General features: G+C 35.0%; 1 protein-coding gene across 1 annotated transcript; it reads left to right on the top strand.

The window, feature by feature from the left end:
* Window positions 1-2,137: 2,137 nt before the first annotated feature.
* Window positions 2,138-19,142, top strand: LOC129282982 (phospholipid phosphatase 3-like). Its single transcript, XM_064095563.1, has 5 exons — window positions 2,138-2,207; window positions 13,003-13,163; window positions 16,960-17,294; window positions 17,921-17,978; window positions 18,962-19,142. Exons 1-5 carry the CDS (start codon window positions 2,138-2,140, stop codon window positions 19,007-19,009), a joined length of 672 nt encoding a protein of 223 aa, XP_063951633.1. The 3' UTR covers window positions 19,010-19,142.
* The last annotated feature ends 914 nt before the right edge of the window (window positions 19,143-20,056 follow it).

Below are 20,056 nucleotides of genomic sequence, written 5' to 3'. Positions count from 1 at the left end.
TAGGACATAAAATATCTGAGTAAAGAGGCCGAGGTGATGGAGGTTTTTTATGAAAAAAAAAAATTGCTAATGGCTTCAACTTGTTTGGGTTTTAATAATGATTTTGTTTTTGTGCATTTGGACACTCGAAAAAAAAAAGAGTATGTTGAGTTCATCAATATCATTTATAATTATGGATTGGAAGATGTCTGAAATTGTGGTTTATTGTAACACTTAAGAAAAAATGTATGGTGTTAAATTTGTGAGTTGTCAAGGTAATAAGTTTGCAAAGATGAGATTTTTATTAGTTTTACGTATTTTAGTATGTATATGAATTGAAGTTGTTGTCAAAGAAAAACTACTTCATACAAAAAAATTAGCATGAACATCGACACCAATCAGCGTCGTCATCAACATCATCATTTTCATCAATCGTCATCATCATAATCATCACCACTATCATCATCATCAGCATCATCGACAACAACAACAACAACACCAATCACTGTCTATACAATTCACCAATACTTTCCATTGATAAGACTAGATTGAAATCCTACCTCTTTAATCATAATCATAGTGATTTTTTTGTTAGATTATTCCTTGTTTTTATTAGATAACCCTCCATTCAAATATAATTCTCAGTAGTTTTCTATTTTGCATATCATAATCTCGGTTTGGTTACTTTGTGTAGGCCAGTGGCGTAGACAGGTTCGTACACCTGGGGGGGATGACTGGGCTGCCAACGCTAATGAGGGCGCGAAGCGCCCGAGCGAGGGAGCGAAGCGACCGAGCGGGGGGAGGGTGTGGGAGGGGGGTGTCCCCCCTCCCACGGTAGGGAGCTTTTGCAATTTTGAACTTGAAATCGTGCAATCTGATGCATACTTAATGAGGTAAAATAACACACACAAGCGCGCACGCACACACACACCCTCACACACACACACACACACGGGTGCGCGCACCACACACATACTACGCCTTGAATGGACAGACATACATCGACAAGATCTACACACCGTGGCATACGAATACAGAATGGACTGACACATAGTATTGCATATTGAACCACACTACGTATTTATTTATCTCTGTGAATTTTGCTGTTACACCTCTTCAGAAAAAAAAACCAATGTCAACTGTGTACACGCAGGTATAGTCTTTGTTGTCTTGATATGGGAATGTGGTTATGAATGAAAACAGCCTCTGTGGCCATTTGTGAATAGAACACATAAACAACAAATACATAACAATATGTCTGTTCATTATAAAGCATAATGAATACGTACATACTATGCTTTTTTTTTACCTCAAAGAAACAGGCATAGTATCCAAAGATGGATATTGGCTGGCGGCTCATTAACATACAGATACAAAAAACATAAACAGTATCACTATGATCCATGGAGTAACAATACTGCTTTGTAAGTTTGTGAAGAAATCGGAACCATAACGGCTAATAACAATAAACACAATTACAATAATGATGAGGATTATTATTATCATCATCATAATTATTATTAATATTATAATTGTTATCATTATTATTATTACTATTATTATCATCATTATGACTTATTAAGTAACCAAATATCATTCCCCAAAACCTGGGGGGGGGGGGGATGATTGTACATGCCATCCCCCTCATCCCCCCCGTTGTCTACGCCCCTGGTGTAGGCTTACCTTTATGTTGGTTTGTAATTCGTTACCCAAGATTATTATTCAACTTATTTGTTTACTTATATACCGCATAGAAGCATTGTGTATTAAACGCTTTATTAATGTTTCTCGTCATCATCATCATCATCATTCATCATCACCATCATCTTCATCGTCGTCGTCATCATCATCGTCATCATCATCATTTTCATCATCATCAATCATCTTCATCATCATCTTCATTTATACCCCGGGCTAAATCCATCCACAGTGGGGGTATTTCAAGATTCTATTTTTAGCATTACGTCATTAATACACAAGCCTGCTTTCCCAATGCAGTCTGCAGCGGGTGGCGGTCGTCCGCGCATAGAAAACCACACATAGCTGACTAGTATAGTCGACTCGATTCGTCATCAGATTGTCGGAAGAACTTGGCAGTGCAGTGGGAGAAATAACAGGACTAAACTGCTAAATAACCGAAATTTATAATTTTTTTACAATGGCAGGGACGAATGGAGGAGTAGCCAAATGTGGCTTCATATTCCTGGATACATTGGCAATAGCACTAGGTAAGAAAAATGCAATGTATTTGTCAGATTTGCTTCCAGTCGGGTCACCGAAAACTGACGTGTATGTTTGCCGTGTGCCGCCCGTGAGTCAAACTACATTATCCGCTGAAATGCAGCTATCCAATCGTGCTGTAAATAATAATGCACTGCCAGCTAACTGCTATGTCTAACGAGTAACGTTACACCCCTACATCTGGTTTACCACCGGGAAGAGGGCTTCATCATAAGTGCTAGGCCCAGCGAGTCATATTAAAATATTTATTAGACTGTAGACCGAATAAATAGGTTAAAACAAAAAAGAAATGTGCCCCCCCCCTTTTGAGAGTGAAGACATTTTTTTCCCCTTTTTTTTTGCTTGTCAAATCCTTAAGTAATATTTGGTTCAAAACATTTTTTTTTTTTTTTTTGCTTGTCAAATTTTTCCTCGGGAAAATGTGCCCCCCCTTTGGAAAATCCTGGATGTGCCCCTGAACTTAACTATAGTGAAAGTAAAAAGATTCATCTCAACTTAAGAGCTATTAACGGAGGGGAGGGTGAGTGGAGTGGTTCTGTGGCTCTTGAAAGACTCAGTTGACAGAGCAAAAACCACTCTTGCAGGTGTCCCCCAGTCGGGAGTATGAGAGTCTCGCCAAGAACAGTATTATGAAATAAGTCACCAGTCCATTCACTACCATTTATTTCATCCATGCTGATAATAATAATAATAATTGGAATTTATATAGCGCTTTATCAATCTACGACTGCTCAAAGCGCTTCACAATTATTATTACCCGGTCACTGGATTCATAGCATTTCAAGCAGCCTGTTAGGCGCACACTTGCTAAACCAACCACAATGACGGTTGTTTCCTACCGGTACCCAATTAGCACCTGGGTGAGGGTGGCAAAGTGTGGATTGACGCCTTGCCAAAGGATGCTAGACCATGGTAGGATTCGAACACACGACCCTCTGATTACAAGGCGAGAGTCAGAACCGCTACACCACGGCGCTTCCACATTGCTGATGACATTGCTAAGTATTTATTTTGTTACATGGTTTGTTAATTTCACTTTTGAGTCCAGTCTGGGACTCTGGGTCTTTTCTACATGTAGAGTGCTTGGAACATTTATTTCCCTCTCCAAAATCTAGGCCTAGTATAAATCCATGATAATGATACGTGTCAGCAAATGGTACATGTACAGTGTATTGACGGAACTAAAGGAAAATCCCCAAGTACAACCAATTCAAATGCAAAACTGGCCGATACGTAAATAGTCACCCCCCTTAATTCTTACTTCAGACTTACAAAATGAGAACTAGATGAATTTGTTGATACCCCCCCTCCCGATGATAGTATGGATATACATGTAGTGTTTTATTTGCTAGGATAGTCATCATTGTATCGTAATTCCCCACTCGGTCTACTCTCTACTTAATTTGTTGTCATACATGCATGCTTTTGTTTGTTTGTTAGCTGTTTTTTTTTCTTTGAGTTTGCCACTACTTTCTTTATCTTTCTGGCCCAATCCGCTGTATTTACTTTCCACCTACATGTATATCAAGGTCAAGGTCAAGTCCACCCCAGAAAATGCTGATTTGAATAAATAGAGAAAAATCAAACTAGCACAACGCTGAAAATTTCATCAAAATCGGATGTAAAGTAAGAAAGTTATGACATTTTAAAGTTTCGCTTATTTTTCACAAAACAGTGATATGCACAACTCAGTGATGGAAATGAGACAGTAGATGATGTCCTTCACTCACTATTTCTTTTGTTTTATATTGTTTGAATTACCGTATAATACAATATTTCATTTTTCAAAGATTTTACAATAAGGACCAACTTGACTGAACCATATACAATGCTAATTTCACATTTTCAGTGACGAATTAATTGTTGTTTCACTTGACAATGAGGAGAAAATTAGATTATTTCATATGTTATAAATAAAGTACAAGAGAAATAGTGAGTGGATGATGTCATCAGTCGCCTCATTTGCATAGTCTCCCTTCCTCAATAAGAAATGCATCCTCTGTCAACTTATTTAAAACTAAACTGAAATCCCACCTCTTTCAAGAGAGTTTTTAATAAATAAGTCACTTTTTTGTTATGTATTTGGAGAAATAATTAATCTTTACTTATTTTTCTTCGATTAATTTAGCGAACATAAATTTACTTCTAATATGTTTGCGTATCCTGTTAATAATTGCTTTTCTGCTTATCTGTTATGTATTGTAATGCGCAGTTGAGTATATCCAAATAGAAATTGCACAATATAAATTTACAATTATTATTATTATCATACTGACCAGGATGTGCATACATGTATAACTGTTTTGTGAAATTAAGCAAAACTATAAAATGTCATAACTATCTTAATTTACATCTGATTTTGATGAAATCTTCAGTGTTATGATTGTTGGATTTTTCTCTTTTTATTCAAATCAACATTTTGTTGGGGTGGACTTGTCCTTTACATGTAATTATCCTTTTCCTTTACTATCTTTTCTCTGTTTGTCTCCCTATGCCCATTTCTATCCAGTTCCCCATCTTCCCGTTTCTATTTACTTTATACTTTCCATTCATATGTACATGTTGTGTACTTTATATTTAAAACATTAAATACAATTTATGATTTTCATTTTCACCAATTTATCTCCTTGCATTGCATGTATAAGAAGTAATTATTTCCTCTCATACGATCTCACTTTAATGAACATTTTGTTATTTTTAATTCTACATGTACATATGTTTTTCTTCAGCCTTTGGCTGCGAGCTATGTTTTAATAAACCATTTTTAAATTGAATTGAATTAAATTTCAAGTTAACCTACATGTAATTTGTATGATAGATCCAAGTAGTTCATGTACATCTGGACAAAATTAGCAATATCAAGAATTTTAAGCTTTAAAATTTGACTTTGAGACTTGCATTTGTTTATGTTTAAAGAACAAATTTCATTTTCAAAAAGCTAAAACTATGGATTGATACCCATTCACCCAAAACCCAGTACTAGTTCTATACATTTATACATTTAAAACCAAAATACAAAATTACTTTTTTTCTGTAATTTCCCTGATTAAAGAAGTAAATCAGGATAATTTTCTTGAAAACTGTTGACAGTCGCTGGAGGAATATTCAGTACAGTTTGAATATAGTGAAATTAACATACTGTAACTTTGATCATTGCCCTGTGTACATCAATGCAAAATGCAGTGTATTTCCTGGCAAAGATTCCCAGTATAGTCAATATTTTCATCCCAAATTAGTCTTGCATAATGTATACACAGTCAGGCATGAATTCATTTTGAATTACAAAGTACACAAACATACTCAGTGTCCATGTTGCTTACAATCATTGTAAATGTGGAAGAAAGAGATAAATCTAGATATGTTGTAATAATTATGCCCTACTTGCCAGTTGCCACACATCATCTTTTATTGTCAGGCAAAAGTCAGACATATTAAAACTGAAGTTGACACAGGATGCAGTGTACATAATTTGCAATATTGCCTTCCTGGTTCTATAGCAACAACCAAATTGCAGTGTTATTTGTCTAGCTCCTACTAGTAATTGATCTCAGACGTTTGAAGTAAAATATTTCCTTATTTTATAATTTGACTCTGTTTAAAGGGGGAATCCACCCAGATATTTAGTCAGGCTTTTAATTTGATAAAAACAAAACATTAGAGAAAAATATTAATCAAAGATGGAAGGAAATCAAAGAAACAGAGTTGTGAATTTTTTAAATTATAATTTTGTGATGGAAGCAGCTGCTACATTTTCCAATAATTTATCCTATTTTTCATGGTTCATGTTGACTGAAAATATAATATTTTTTTTTGTGATAACATTGTGAAATGTCTGAGAATTTTTCAGCCTTTAAAGAGAAAAGGAATTGTACAGTTGCCCATATGTGAGATCACAAATAAATACTTTAACTATATTTTTCCTTTGGTAGAGTTTGCCTAACTTTAATTCTTTCATGTTCTGCACTGGACTTTATTTTAGAGTGAACTTCCCCTTTGAAAATTGACCTGGAGGATGGGTTTGATGGAAATTCTATCCATATATAATTTATATACTTTAAAAAATGACTTTTAAGACCTTCAAGAACAGTATATGTACATGTAGGCCTAAGCCGTAAGGTCTTTAGTAGAGTCACTGGGGTGTACTTTAAAAATAGTTTTCTGATTTTGGATGATGCCATACATGTAGATAGATTATGGACCATATATGCATGTAATAGAGTGAAGCGAATTAGGCCATTTGTCAGTAAGTAGAGTTTGAATAAAAGGTGTACATGTATGTAAACTTACACACTTGCCCCCCCCCCCAAAAAAAAGGGGTCAATATTGAGTATTTAGTACATGTATACTGTACTTCATCGGTTATTTGTGTTCTACTTTATTCATCATTGTCATTTACAATGTACCTCCCCTGACCTTGATGAATTCATTCAATATCCACTCCCATTTTGTACTTCATGAATTGCCCAATATTCATTAAAAAGACCTCAAAATGCTCACTTAAGTTCTAAACACCCATTTCACTTGATCAGTGGAAATTGAATAAACAAATTAATTTATGACACACTGCTGCAGAGTGACATGGTGTCTAAGCCTCGCTATAAATAATCAAGTAGTAGTGATTCAACTGAATTCTACTCCAGGAGATACAGTAGTACTATGGAAGTACAAAGTATGATGACTCATTGTGGAGGATAATTGGCTATTCTAATCATATTTGTGGGCTTTCTTTGTCTGGCAAAAATTGGATGGGCGTTCGGTTCTTCTCTCATTTTTTAAAAATCAAATGCTTGAGTGTGCCCTTATATGGAATTTTGCATGAATGCATCAAAAACAGGAAAAATCCTCCTTTTTAACAAAATACATGCATACCCACTGTGAAACTGAACCCCCAGTCATCACCTGTAAGAGTAATGAATGTGAATATGAATGTGGACTTTAGTTTGTTTAATATTCAAGTTGTTTTAAAGTGGATAAAATTGTAGTTTCATGAATTTTAGTTTTCATTAATTGTAGTTTAATGAAGTCATCATGTCCAAGGTTGTGATTGCACTTAATAAGAAACCTGCATGCACTATAGAAAGGATAACAGATTATTTCACCAATCATGGCCAGATATGAGTTTTATTGTTTTGTCCCATGCCATGGTCTTATAATTAAAATCCTTTATGTTTTATGTCAATCCTTTACACTGTGCACCATTTTAGGACCACCTGATCAAGTAGCCAAGCAGTTGATTGTAGTGATTAAGATATGGTTGGAAGTGTATGTATTTTCACATTCAGCAAATGCCCCATCATTGTCATTAAAGCTCTGATAACATGTGCAATTAATGTGTACATGTTATTGTATTGCTATCAGAACCCCTCCCCCTTAAAGGGATGCTCCAGGCTGAAGATATTTATATCTCAATAAATGGAGTAAAATTCACAGAGCAAAAAGCTGAAATTTTTATCAAAATCAGATAACAAGTAACAAAGATATTGAATTTTAAAGATTTGCATTAATATTCATGTGAAACAGTTCTAGGCATGTCTTTTTATTCTTTTGTATTTTATTACATGAAATTAGGTTTATTCAACATTTTTCTACCAAGAACTATTAGATTGACAACTGATTAAGTGCATTAGTTATTTCTTGCTGCAACTTATTTCATAATAATGGAGACACACCATTTTATACACATTTATGAAAAAATGAACAATAATGATTTCTTGTAATAACATACGTAAGAAAAAGGAAAGTGGGGATGTGACATCATCCTCCCACCTAATGAAGACATACCTAGAACTGTTTCACCGGAATCATGCAAATCTTTAAAATTCAATAACTTTGTTATTTGTTATCCGACTTTGATGAAATTTTCAGCATTTTGCTCTGTGAATTTTACTCTGTTTATTTAGACATAAATATCTTCAGCCCGGAGTATCCCTTTAAAGACGCATCATCCTTCTCCTTTATAATTAAGAGAGATCCCTAGGCCTTCAAGTCATTCTTTGATGAAAATGATGAAACCTGGAGGATGGGAGCAAGTGTCCTTGTAGCAAATGTCGCATCACTGTCATTATAGGCTGTTGTTAGAATCTTGATGGAATCGGTCTACCATCTGTCTAATGAAGATGAACATGTACATATGTATGGTGATGAGAATAATGAGGGTAATGTTCCTAATGCCTACTCACTCATACAGCTTTCAAGGTTATAACTTGTATAAATTGTTTTGCATTATGAGAGAACCTCTCATCGCCATGGAAACCATGATGTCATACCATATTTTACACAAACGCATGCTTATTATGAGATAATCCCTCATGTTGGAGTTGCAACACCGAAACTATGAATTCCTTTTCAGAATTAGACCTTACAAGCATTTTGCAATATTTATGAGTTATTCTCCTTCACTTCTTTAAACAATGAACAGAAAATAAATTGAAAGTTCAAATGCACTTTTAAACACATGTGTTACAGTGTAATAACACATGTATGTATATAATTCAAAGTGAGTGGAATTTCTAGGGGGCAGTGGGATACATGTATGCACTGGGTGTCACTTTCAGGGGGTGCAAAAAAAAGGCAGTTTAGAATAAAAGGAGAAAAAGAAAGTTAGAACAAATCCTGAGGACTCAAACTGCATTTTTGGCATTCAATTTCATATTTGAATTCATAATGGGGCCCGGGGGGGGGGGTGTTTCTCAAGAGCAGGCACTGCACTGACTTACCATTATGAAAAGCTGTAACTTCATTTATACTTCACAAGGCAGTGTAAAATTTTTCTTTGGGGTATAACTTTTCAAATTTGGACTATTTGAGAGTGAATTTATAATAGGGAGTATCGATTCTCTTTCAACTGCAAAATGTGTGAACACCATGTGTATAGGCAGAGGATAATAGCTTCATGGATTAAAGTCCAGGAAATGCACCAATGAGCCTAGAATATTAGGCTTTAGTAGAGACTCTTGAAACAACAGCCATAATGTCTCAGTTATGACTGATTGGTCAATTTTCTGCATGGCTTATGCTCACAAGATAATTGACACTGTATAATGAGTCATTGAAAATGCCCATATGCAGATGAAAATAGAAATATTGCAGGCTCTCCAAACTCGGCTGTGTGTACTAACTGTACTTAGAGGAAAGGTAAATTGATAAACATTACATGTCAGATATTTTTAGTAATTTTATGCATTAAATGTATGAAGACCCTGTAACAACTTTCCATGCAATCTACTTGGGAATGTTTCATCCAGGGATTTTCCAGTGATCGGGCAACATAATTTCTCCAGCAGACTATGATGTCGGCAAGCTTTGTGTGCTCTTTTGCGCATACTTGCGTGTATTTAAAAATATGTTACCTGTGTGTCAGGCACATCTTGGTTTGCTTGTGATAGCTGTGAAAGATGTGACAGGTCCATATAGTTTGTAGGTGAAAATAGAAATACAGTAATAATAAAACCCCATTCCTTGCAGTTTAATATTCAGGGAGGACAATTTTTGTAGTGCATGGGGGGCGCAGTAATTTCACTATTTCATGGCATTTCTTTGTTTACTCATAATATGTCCATGGTTTACTGAAGCAGTCATAAAGGAAAGATGATGCCCTCTTATACCGGTGTACTGTCTACAATATTAAGCCGAAGCCCAATAGGTTGTTGCCCCAGTGCTCTCATTATCCCACTTCATGAAATAGAACACTGATGGTATAATCCAATTTAAAGTGAGGATGTACATGCTTTTAACAAGATTACAGCCAAGAGGAGGGGTGTTAACTCAGTAAGAGGTTTTCAGTGCTTTCAATTACAGTACATCAAGCCATTGTGCTTTTTAATGTTCTCTTCACCTCTGTTTATTTTTGTTTTCCGAAAGCAGCCCTGGTGTATTTCTTGATGCACGTACATGTACATGTATGTAACTTTGGTTTAGAGAATTTATTTTTGATTCAATATGTACTTTGGCACTTTTTTCAGGTTCAATAAATTGATTATTTCATTGGAAATTCTTACATTAATATTAACCCTTTAGTTTGAGTGTAACAATATTATCACAACATGGTGGTTTGTTTTATTTATACTTAGACTTTTACAATACATTGGACTGTGAAAGAGCAGAATACAACTGTTTCCTCCTCATTTCACCTCATTCAGCATGCAAAGTGTTACTTTTACATGGAGATTTGCAGCCATAATAGCTCAAGCTGCAAATATGAAGGTCTCTTCTGCGTACAGGACCTACATGTACATTGTACATATGTAAAAACCAATCATACTTAGATGTGAACTTAGTTTATATTTTAAGCCACATGTATCTGTGCTGATATCTGTACCTCTATCTCTCTTTCTGTCTCTCTCCCTCTTTCCTTCTACATGTATCTACCTCTTTCTCTTGTGCTCTCTCTCTCTTCTAAAATACTCTTGCACACACAAAAAGAATCTCTTCCCTTTTCTAATCAGAACATGATATGAATCATTGATGTTTGCATTCACTGAGTAATTATGGGAAATTATATTGGAAATTCGATCCTCACAAGGAAGGAAATATCAGCCCTTTTTTTAAATCTTATTGTGTATGACTTATATTATTAAGTACTTCAAATTGAGCCAATCAGAATGCATTTCCCCCATGGAGTTGAAGTTAATGAACCGAATGTTCCACTCAATTACATCACATACAATTGTATACCGGTACATCATATTGTATCCAGCCTTTAGTGACATACTGTACATGTTCATATTGCATGGATCCCGAACTAAATGCAGAACAGACTTCATTTTTATTCTTTCTTCTGATTTATTCCTGACTTTAGATAGTTTACATAAAAGTTGTGTGTTAATGAGAAAATATTTGAACCAAAAGGGGATGACCTTTTTAAATTCAAAGTGAAATATTCTCAAAATGAGAACTGGAGTATTTTTATTAGTGTGATTCATTTCATGACGATTTTTTTTTATTTCAAATAAGCTTTACAGTGAAAGTATATTTTTTTATCAGGCACATTTGTTCAAAAAAATCATAATCTAGTCTGGATTTACCATTCATTCCGTTTAAGAACCAAGAAGTCATTTAGAAATTATGAACTTTGTGGAGATGAATATCAACTTCCATTCCTCTGCCACCCAGAATACTCCTCGAGTAAAATACATGTACATGTACTGTACAGTCACCCGGGCCCAGATGAGAGGGTCAATATTAGAGATTGGCTAGAAATAGTCTATAATTCAATCAAAGCAATTTATGAGTCAGATATCTATGGTTTGAAATCTACACCATGCAGAAAGGGATTATCCATCGATCAGAAGTAGCAGACTTAACACCTTGATACCCCTTTCAGTTCATTGCTGTCCCATTTAAAATGTCCATTCATTTAATATAACACCCAAGAGAAATATGTCCCTTTTCATTTTTTAAAATACCACAATTTTTTTTTCAAGACATTAGTATTCGGGTATGAAAATGATACATGGAATTCTACAGAGTACACAGTTAATAGAGTGGGATTATATCTTTTGATTGTTTAAACAGCTCATCATAGAGTCTTGGTTTCAGTAGATATGAAAGCTTCAGTTTTCCCCTGGACTAGTACTCTATGACTCATGTCATGTTAAGATAGGTATTAAGATTTCAGTGTGAACTGGTATACCTTTAATACAGGTACCTAATATTCCAAATATTTGCCTTGAGAAGTCTATAAAAAGTGCATTCAACAAATGGGTCAGGGTACACATTGAGGGAGTTATTAGATGATGTTCATCATGAACACAAGAACCTGTTCACATCTCAGACATAACACAACAAATGGTCATCCTGGCTGACTAAATTTTGATCTTCTGCAATGATGGGTAGCTGATAAATCACTTGATCTAAAAATTTGATTTCAGGCAGTTCTGTCTTCTGAAATGATCTTTCTTTTATAAAAACTATTACAATTTAAGAAAATCCTGCATGTATGTTTGTTTACATTTGTCGTATTACGACCAGGGAATTATTAGTTCTACATCAACCATTGGCCATCCATTGGTATTCCTTATAGTGGCTGTCACACCTGCTAAACCTTCGTACGGCAAGCCATTTCTCATTTTAGTAATATTCCTTGATACAATTGCCTTTTGTTAACAACACAAAACAGTTTCTCGATATTTTGTGTTGTGTCAACAAAAGGCAATTCTTGATATCAAATAAAATGCTTGATCAAGAAATAAGATAAATGTACATAGGTAAGTCGGCATACGCTGGCTTAGACATCCAGGGTGTGACAGGCACTTTTTACCGGTAGGCCAACATGCCGATTCCGTGCACCAAGTCTGGAATGGTCTAATGGCGATTCAATGAAGTGAGGATTTTAGGGTATTTGATGATGAGATTATTATCTCCCAGGTGTACTGGTGAGTCAAGTGTGATGAGTAGTAGGCAGGGGATGTTCTGGAAGAGGTGGCAGGACACTTTAAGAAGGATCTTCCAATTTGGAATGAGCAAAGGATGGAGAATCCCCTATGAGCCAAGGAGAGAGAAAGGGGAGGGGGTGAAGGTACTGTACATGTACATGTACACACTCCAAAATAATTCAAACTGACCAGGGTCATGTTGGTGTGTTATTTAAGTCATATTTTTTATAATGAAAACTCTACAATAAATAGTACAATAATTATGGTATACGGATTACATGTAGTTAATTTAATGTATAAGAATGCCTTGATATACTGTATATTTATCAACTGATTCATTTTTGGGGGGACAATTTAATGTACATATCTGCTCGTATTATTACATTTCCACTTTTCCATTTATTTTCAGTGGTTCTGCCAGCATTGCTTTTCCGTCTGCCTGGCTTTGATCTACCGGTGTTTCAAAGGGGCTTCTTCTGTAGTGATGAGACAATATCATACCCGTACAAAGACTCTACAGTCCCATCAACTGTTCTTTATGCAGTGGGAATTGGTCTCTATCTTGTTGTTGTAAGTATAGAATGCAATGTAATTGATGCTTATTTGCCCAGAGCATTATTCATTAACAGACACATGATGGATTTTGAGCTCAAGTGCCCCTTGCTAGACATCTCGAATGACAGATTGTTTGGTAAAGTATAGGGATTTTGTGATATTAAAGAAATTCTATATGTAATATAGAGGGCTTCCCCTTCGGCTATGCTATCCAAAGTCTGAAGCAAGTTTAGATTGGATGCTCATAGCAAAAAGCATCTCATAAACATGTTGATTACAATTTGGAATCAGAGTTTTATTCTTAGATTGTCAAATATGAATGATTTTTGTTCTACTTGAAAATATTGGTAATTCATTCATGGTTGTTTGATTCAGGATAGCTTACTGCCTGTTGTACTTGGCTTTACATGAATTTTCTAATTTAAAATACCTTTTAGGAGGCATTTATCAAAATAGAAAAAAGAAACAGAGAGAAATGCCTTGTAGAATTGTCTTTGAAATATCTTCAAGTGTTTTCTTTTCAATTGTTCACAAACTTCTGTTTATCCACTTTTTATTTTGATTAAAATTTAAATTCAAATCTTATTCCCCCTCCAAAAAAACCACCATTTATCAGTTATCAAGAGGTTAATCTGTCTGTATTCAATGTCATTTTTTAAACAGGTGTCCTTGTCAATTATCAATCAATAACAAGAGTACATGTATATTACAGTGTGAAATTTACCACAGTTTAGTTGGTATTTCCTGCCTGCCTGTTAATTTCATCCTGTAAAGAACTTTGGAATGTTATTTTCATGAAAGTATTTTTAGTTCTTTAATTACATTGTAGCTTTCATCAGAACCACTATTGAAGTGACAGTTCATTTGAAGGTCATTGATTTGTAGTATTTTTAGTTTGCCCTCTGATTTTGCATGGTTTGTGTTTTTTTAGCGGGTATTGATAACAGCTCTAACTCTATTCATTGCTATCATCATACTCACCACCACCACCATCATCATCATCATAACTCATCATCAGCATCATCATCATCATTACTTCATTAGCATCATCATCATCATAACAACTCTCATCACCATTGCATTACATGTATCTGCTTTCGTTTAAAGCATGTATTTCCCTAATAGAAGTAGGCCTACATGTGATCTAAATGACTAGAATAATTTGTAGGTTTTCAAAGTAAAATGAACATGATTTCAAATGGCATTATAGTGTTTTTGATTTAAAGAAAGAAACTTTTTTTCTATTACGATGTGCGATTAGAAGGGGAAGGGGCTGTAAGGGTTGAAAGGAAACCAAAATAGTAGGAAACAAATCAAATGAAAGAGTGAATCATCGTTATGCAAGTGCTTGACCTCTTCTTGTAGGGAGCCATGGGCCAAAGATTTTGTCAAGTGATTCCTTTAAGTAGATACGGCTGCAGGCTATTCTTGTTATGTGTGTTCATGAATCTAAATTAGCACTTTATTTTATCCTGTTCTTTCTCCCCATTCCCTATCTTATTTTTACAGTATGTGTCTACTCTTGTTCTTTTCCCTTCTTTCTTGTCTTTCTTTCCCACCGCCCATCCCATCTATCTCTATATAACCCCTTCCCCTTCTTTCTCTTTCTTTAACTCTTCTTTTCCAAATTTATTATTCAACACGAACACACACTTTTCTCTATATTCCTTTATTTACGTTTCCATCTGTTTTCTCCCCTTCCACATCTCTCCCCCTCTATCTCTCTCTTCATACTTTGAGATGATTTGATATGAGCCATGGACTTGCAACCTCTAGCATATTATATATCTGTATTTTAATGTAGGTCTGTGATATTAAGGAACAAGTGTTCAGTGGTCACTGATGATTCATTTTACCAAAGCAGTGTCTATTTATTGACTTTCCATGTAAAGTAATAAGAGACCTACATTACTTTTTTTGTACTCCTGATCTCAATTTACTCTTAACTCTGTCTTCAGTGGTCCAGTGGTGTCAAATTGTTTTGATTCCCCCTACTGCATGGTAAGGAACATCTTAAGAAACCATACCTACTTGTATCCAGCAGCTTCTTCGAGGAGATCGTACCCCCATTTATACTAGTAGTAGCCAAATAAATTGGGAAATTTGACCTGTTTTCACTCAGTCAATATTCCTGTAGTGTTAGTGCATGATCCACCGATCTGCTCTCTTGCTCCCAAAGGACTACAGGTGTTTATCTATAGTAGATGTTTAATTGTTCTTCTAGTAATACAGACTGTGTGTAGAATTCGCCTTTAGAATTTTGTTTAAAGGTGTTTTTTTTTTGCTGGAACTCAAAAGGATGGTAGGCCTATACTCTTAAAGTTGAAACCAATTGGACCTATGAAATTGTATATTTCATGAAACACTACTAGATATTAAAATAATGGTCTTCCACATCTATAAGAAATTTAACATTGTGATCTTTCAAATCTCTCTATTTTGTCAAAAATTAGAAATCAAAATCTTTATAAATGTTGAATTTGTTTGAATTTTAAATCTTCACTGATTATTTTGCTTTGGAATAATGTGGTTTATAAAGTTGACAATGAAGATGGGTGCGGTAAGAACAGTAGTAGGCCTCCTTGAATATCAGAATTTTAGAGGAGCAATTCTGAGTTGAACAAGTTTTCCTATTGTGGGAAATTATGCTCTTTCTTTGTCATTTCTAAGCAAATACAACTCTATGGCATGAATTCACAAAAGTGGTTTTCAAAACCATCGGTTGAACCCATGGTTTATGCAGATTTCCTGTATAACTTATGCTTAATTTACCATGGATACTGAAAATGTCCAATGCAGATGCGCGCTTTTGTCAGAGTGTGCCAAATTGACTCCTGTTGCCATGGTTAAGTATGCTAATTTGTTCATGACTCCACTGTTCAAAATAATGGACTCATGAGTAAAATAGTGGATAACTACCGCTACAGGCATCAATATGGCGCACTGTGACAAAAGCATGCATCAGCATTGGACACTTTTCAGTATATGCAGTAAATTACATGTAGGTGTAATTAATACAGGAAATCTGCATTTAAACCATGGGTTCAACCAATGGTTTTCAAAACCATCTTTGTGAATGTGGGCCTATATTTCTGAGCAAAAAACATCCCTTTTCTACAGGAAAGAAGGGAGGTTTGTATTTTGAATATTTTTGGTAATTATTAATTCACACTGGCAACTAAAGACAGTCGGGCATGGATTAAAGATAAATACTAGTTGTTGTAGCGATCTCTAAATGAGTTCGAACAGAATCCAATAAAATGACCACCAATGTGTTTGTATGTATAAATCAAAAAAATCTGTGCCAAATGGCTCTGGAAAAAATGTGTAATGAGCAAAATGAGCACAGAATTCCATTATAAAGTCTGGTATTTTTCTGAAATATGAATACACTGTCCCACACATGCGTTTTTGTGTTAGGGATCATCAGAATTAATGGTTTTCAGAAAATTCAGCTAAGATTTCATGATTTCACAAAGATAAGTTTATTTCAACGTATCAGAACTAGATCTATGATATTATGGTGGCATTTAACCTTGGTTTTAAAGACCTTCTCATGAAATAATTGTTTGCTGCAACTACTTTCTTTTACCTCTAATCCAAGGCCATCAGATTTCAGGATCTTGAATGGCCTGTTGATTGACCTCGAAGCCCCTTTCTTTGATATTTTTGTGCCCTTTAAAAATGTTTCCTTTCATGCTGTATTGTAGATATCTATGTGCCATATAGAAAAGTGTCCTTCCCCTAAAAATATTGGAATTTAATACATGGACAGTGATATGATTAAACACCTGTTTATCACTCATTACAGATGATCACCACAGAAATTGTCATCTTCGCCTACCGCAAGCGCCAGGACCTAGACTACCTGTCCCCTGACACCTACAACCGGTGCTGCGGCGGCGTGGTCATCCCTCCTCTACTCTACCAGATCATCCGCTACACAGCTGTCTTCTTTTTTGGTCTCCTTGTAACCATGACGACCTTTGACATTACAAAGAACGTGGTCGGGCGTCTTCGTCCTCACTTCCTAGACATCTGCCAGCCGGACTTCAACAACCTTACCTGTTCTGAAGGACCTCGCCAAATCTACATCATGGATGATGTCTGCATGCCAGAGGACCCAAAGAGGATGCTTGAAGCCAGGTGAAATGACCAAGCCCCTTGCTATTTTTCTCTTGTCAAAAATACATTCAAAGTCTCTATTGTGTGATTTCAAGTTCAAAACTGATGTCGATGTTGGGGCAAAAGAAACCCTAGGCAAAACACCCGATTTGAATCAAATCTGGTATTGGAATTGTCGTCATTTGATGTTATGCATTCATCAATGTAATCAAGTGTCATCAATATAATCAAGTGTCATTTTCTAAACCAAATTCTGGCATGGAACTCAATTTTTCTCTTCGTGTTCTCAAAAATATTAACACTTGTTAGCATATACTGTCATGGAAACTCCATAATTGAAATGGACACCATATTTGAAATCACCCAAGTCGATGGGGATTTTATTACCATTACAAATGAAGACATGCTGTGGGTTATTTTCTCATATGTGTTTGGTTCCTGATTAGAACTGTTTTGGATTTTTTTTTTCTTAAAAGTAGTGCACATTCTGTCTGACAATGGAAGAAGGCTTGATTAGCTACATGTATACATTATTCAAAACATCATTCATATTTCAAAATGAATCATTTTGATGAGAAAGTTATTTTGTCTTTCTTGTTAAATAATGAATATTTTCAATGTTTCTTTTATTCAATTACCTCTACCAGACGATCCTTCCCATCAGGTCATGCAGCTGTTGCAGTGTATACCATGCTCTTTGTAGTGGTAAGTAAAAATAATGGTAATATCTATTTTGTAGAATATACCTGCTTGTGTGTAATTTTTTTTTCCATACAGATAAAATGGAATGATTTACACTTTTTATTACATAATTTTCATCCCATGATCATCATAACCAATGCCACGATCTCAAGGGCAAATCGCAGTGCAAAAATTAACAATTCTTAGATTTATTCCTTGCCCAGGTATCACAAATTCAAGTCATTTGCATCCTACCAGATGCCATTTTATTCCTGGGTTGAGAGTGGCAAATCTTTGTACATAATGTATATGGGAATGAAACACTTTGGAGAATGTGAATAGCTTGGTTGACTTAACCTGCATAATGTTGCTGAGCTGTTAAAACTTTATATTTCAAATCCAATTGACTCGTAGGACACCTCATCAAGAAAAGCTTTATTTTATAATTATGACAGTGGTGGCGACTCATAATATATGAAATCACTTTCTAATTCCTATAAAGAATTCTTTCTAGGCAAAAGAAATTTGCAGATTATATCATAACTCTTCTAAATATAATTTTTCTTGACCTGTCCTCATTTTTTTTTCTTTACTTTAAGATAAGGTTTGAACATCCCACCAATAATTTCAGTTTTACTTTGCCTAGAATAGGAGATTAACCACATAAACGCTCTTTATGAAGAAAACCTGGCTTCAAGGAGAACTCCAGAATACTTAATACAAAATTAACATTACAAATAAATCATTGTTTTTTCTCAATAATGATGACTCTGAAATTGATCTAATTATCAGTTGTCAAAATGTATTCATCTTCTTAATTTTTGAAAAAGTTCCTTGTTCTACAGGAATTCATGTATTTTGCACATGTATGTGTGTACTGTATATCACCCAGTGATCCTCTGTTTCAAATCAGGTCTCACACTTTTCTGTATGGAGGTCATAGCACTCCCTCACCATGAATAAATTTACTGGATTATTTCCCCTTTTGTGTTTTACTTTCAATCCAGGGGGCTCTTACCCTTAATAACTTGAATCAGTATTGGCACAGTAAATGATTCCTGTTCCTGTCTGGTAAACAAGATGGGTGACTCATGACCAGAAGCCTTGAGAAAGTCACCCCCCTCTCCCCTCCTCATTATTGCAAAGACGTCTACATACTGGCCTGTATTCTGAACTCGGGTTTAAATTAAACCCTGGTGTTAAGTTGTGGTTTAACTATGGAAAGCCAATTGGGGCACAAATCCCTAACAGTACAAATCCACTTTATTTACTCATTTGACTCTCAAATTGTTCATAATTGTCTTGGAATGATAACTGAAGTATTTTTATTCATTATGAAAGCAAAGGAATAGTAGATATAAGAGATATACAGTATTAACATATTTTTTTAAAATTTTGGCTTCCATAACTTTAGTACAGAGTTAGACCGTGGTCTAAGTTAAACTTGGCTTCAGAATATGGGCCACGCACGGGGTTTGCCTCAAGAATAGAGGTGGCGCTCCAGGAAGAAAGGGCGGGAGATTATACCCCCCACACCCCCCCCCCCCCCCCCCCCCCGTGGTTGTGGACATTTATTAAATGAATACAAAAATATCACCCCCCAAAAAATAATTATAGATAATAAAAATATTAAATAAATAAATAAGTAAGTATGTAAGTAAATAAATAATAAAAATAAATGAACGAATGAATAAATAAATTGATCAATATATGAATAAATAAATAATTATCGATATCAATAAATATAAACATGTGTAGATTGTAGATGAATAGGCATACAATACATAATGAAAAAAGTATGTACATAAATAAATCAATGTAATGATAATAATTTGTATAAAAAAAATTGAAAGAGAAATAAAAGGAAAGAAAAGAATGGAAAAGTATAGCAGAGAGTATGCCATATGATTTCCCTATTTTTCACTGAGAACAGAAAAATATACTGAGGAGTAGGTCACCTAGCTTGGTAGCCCCTCTTGTTATCAACATTACCTAGTATTGCCCCTGCCTCAGAAGCTGACCAAGGCTAAAACGTGTCTTGTCATTGATTTTTACTGATCAGTGATCAATAATCTCTAGCCAATGAGAGGCAAGGATTTCAA

The sequence above is a fragment of the Lytechinus pictus genome, chromosome 2 (genome assembly GCF_037042905.1).
Source record: "Lytechinus pictus isolate F3 Inbred chromosome 2, Lp3.0, whole genome shotgun sequence".
Taxonomy (NCBI): Eukaryota; Metazoa; Echinodermata; class Echinoidea; order Temnopleuroida; family Toxopneustidae; genus Lytechinus; species Lytechinus pictus.
The sequence above is the reverse complement of the archived record's forward strand: the minus strand, read 5'-3'. Positions and strand labels throughout refer to the sequence as shown.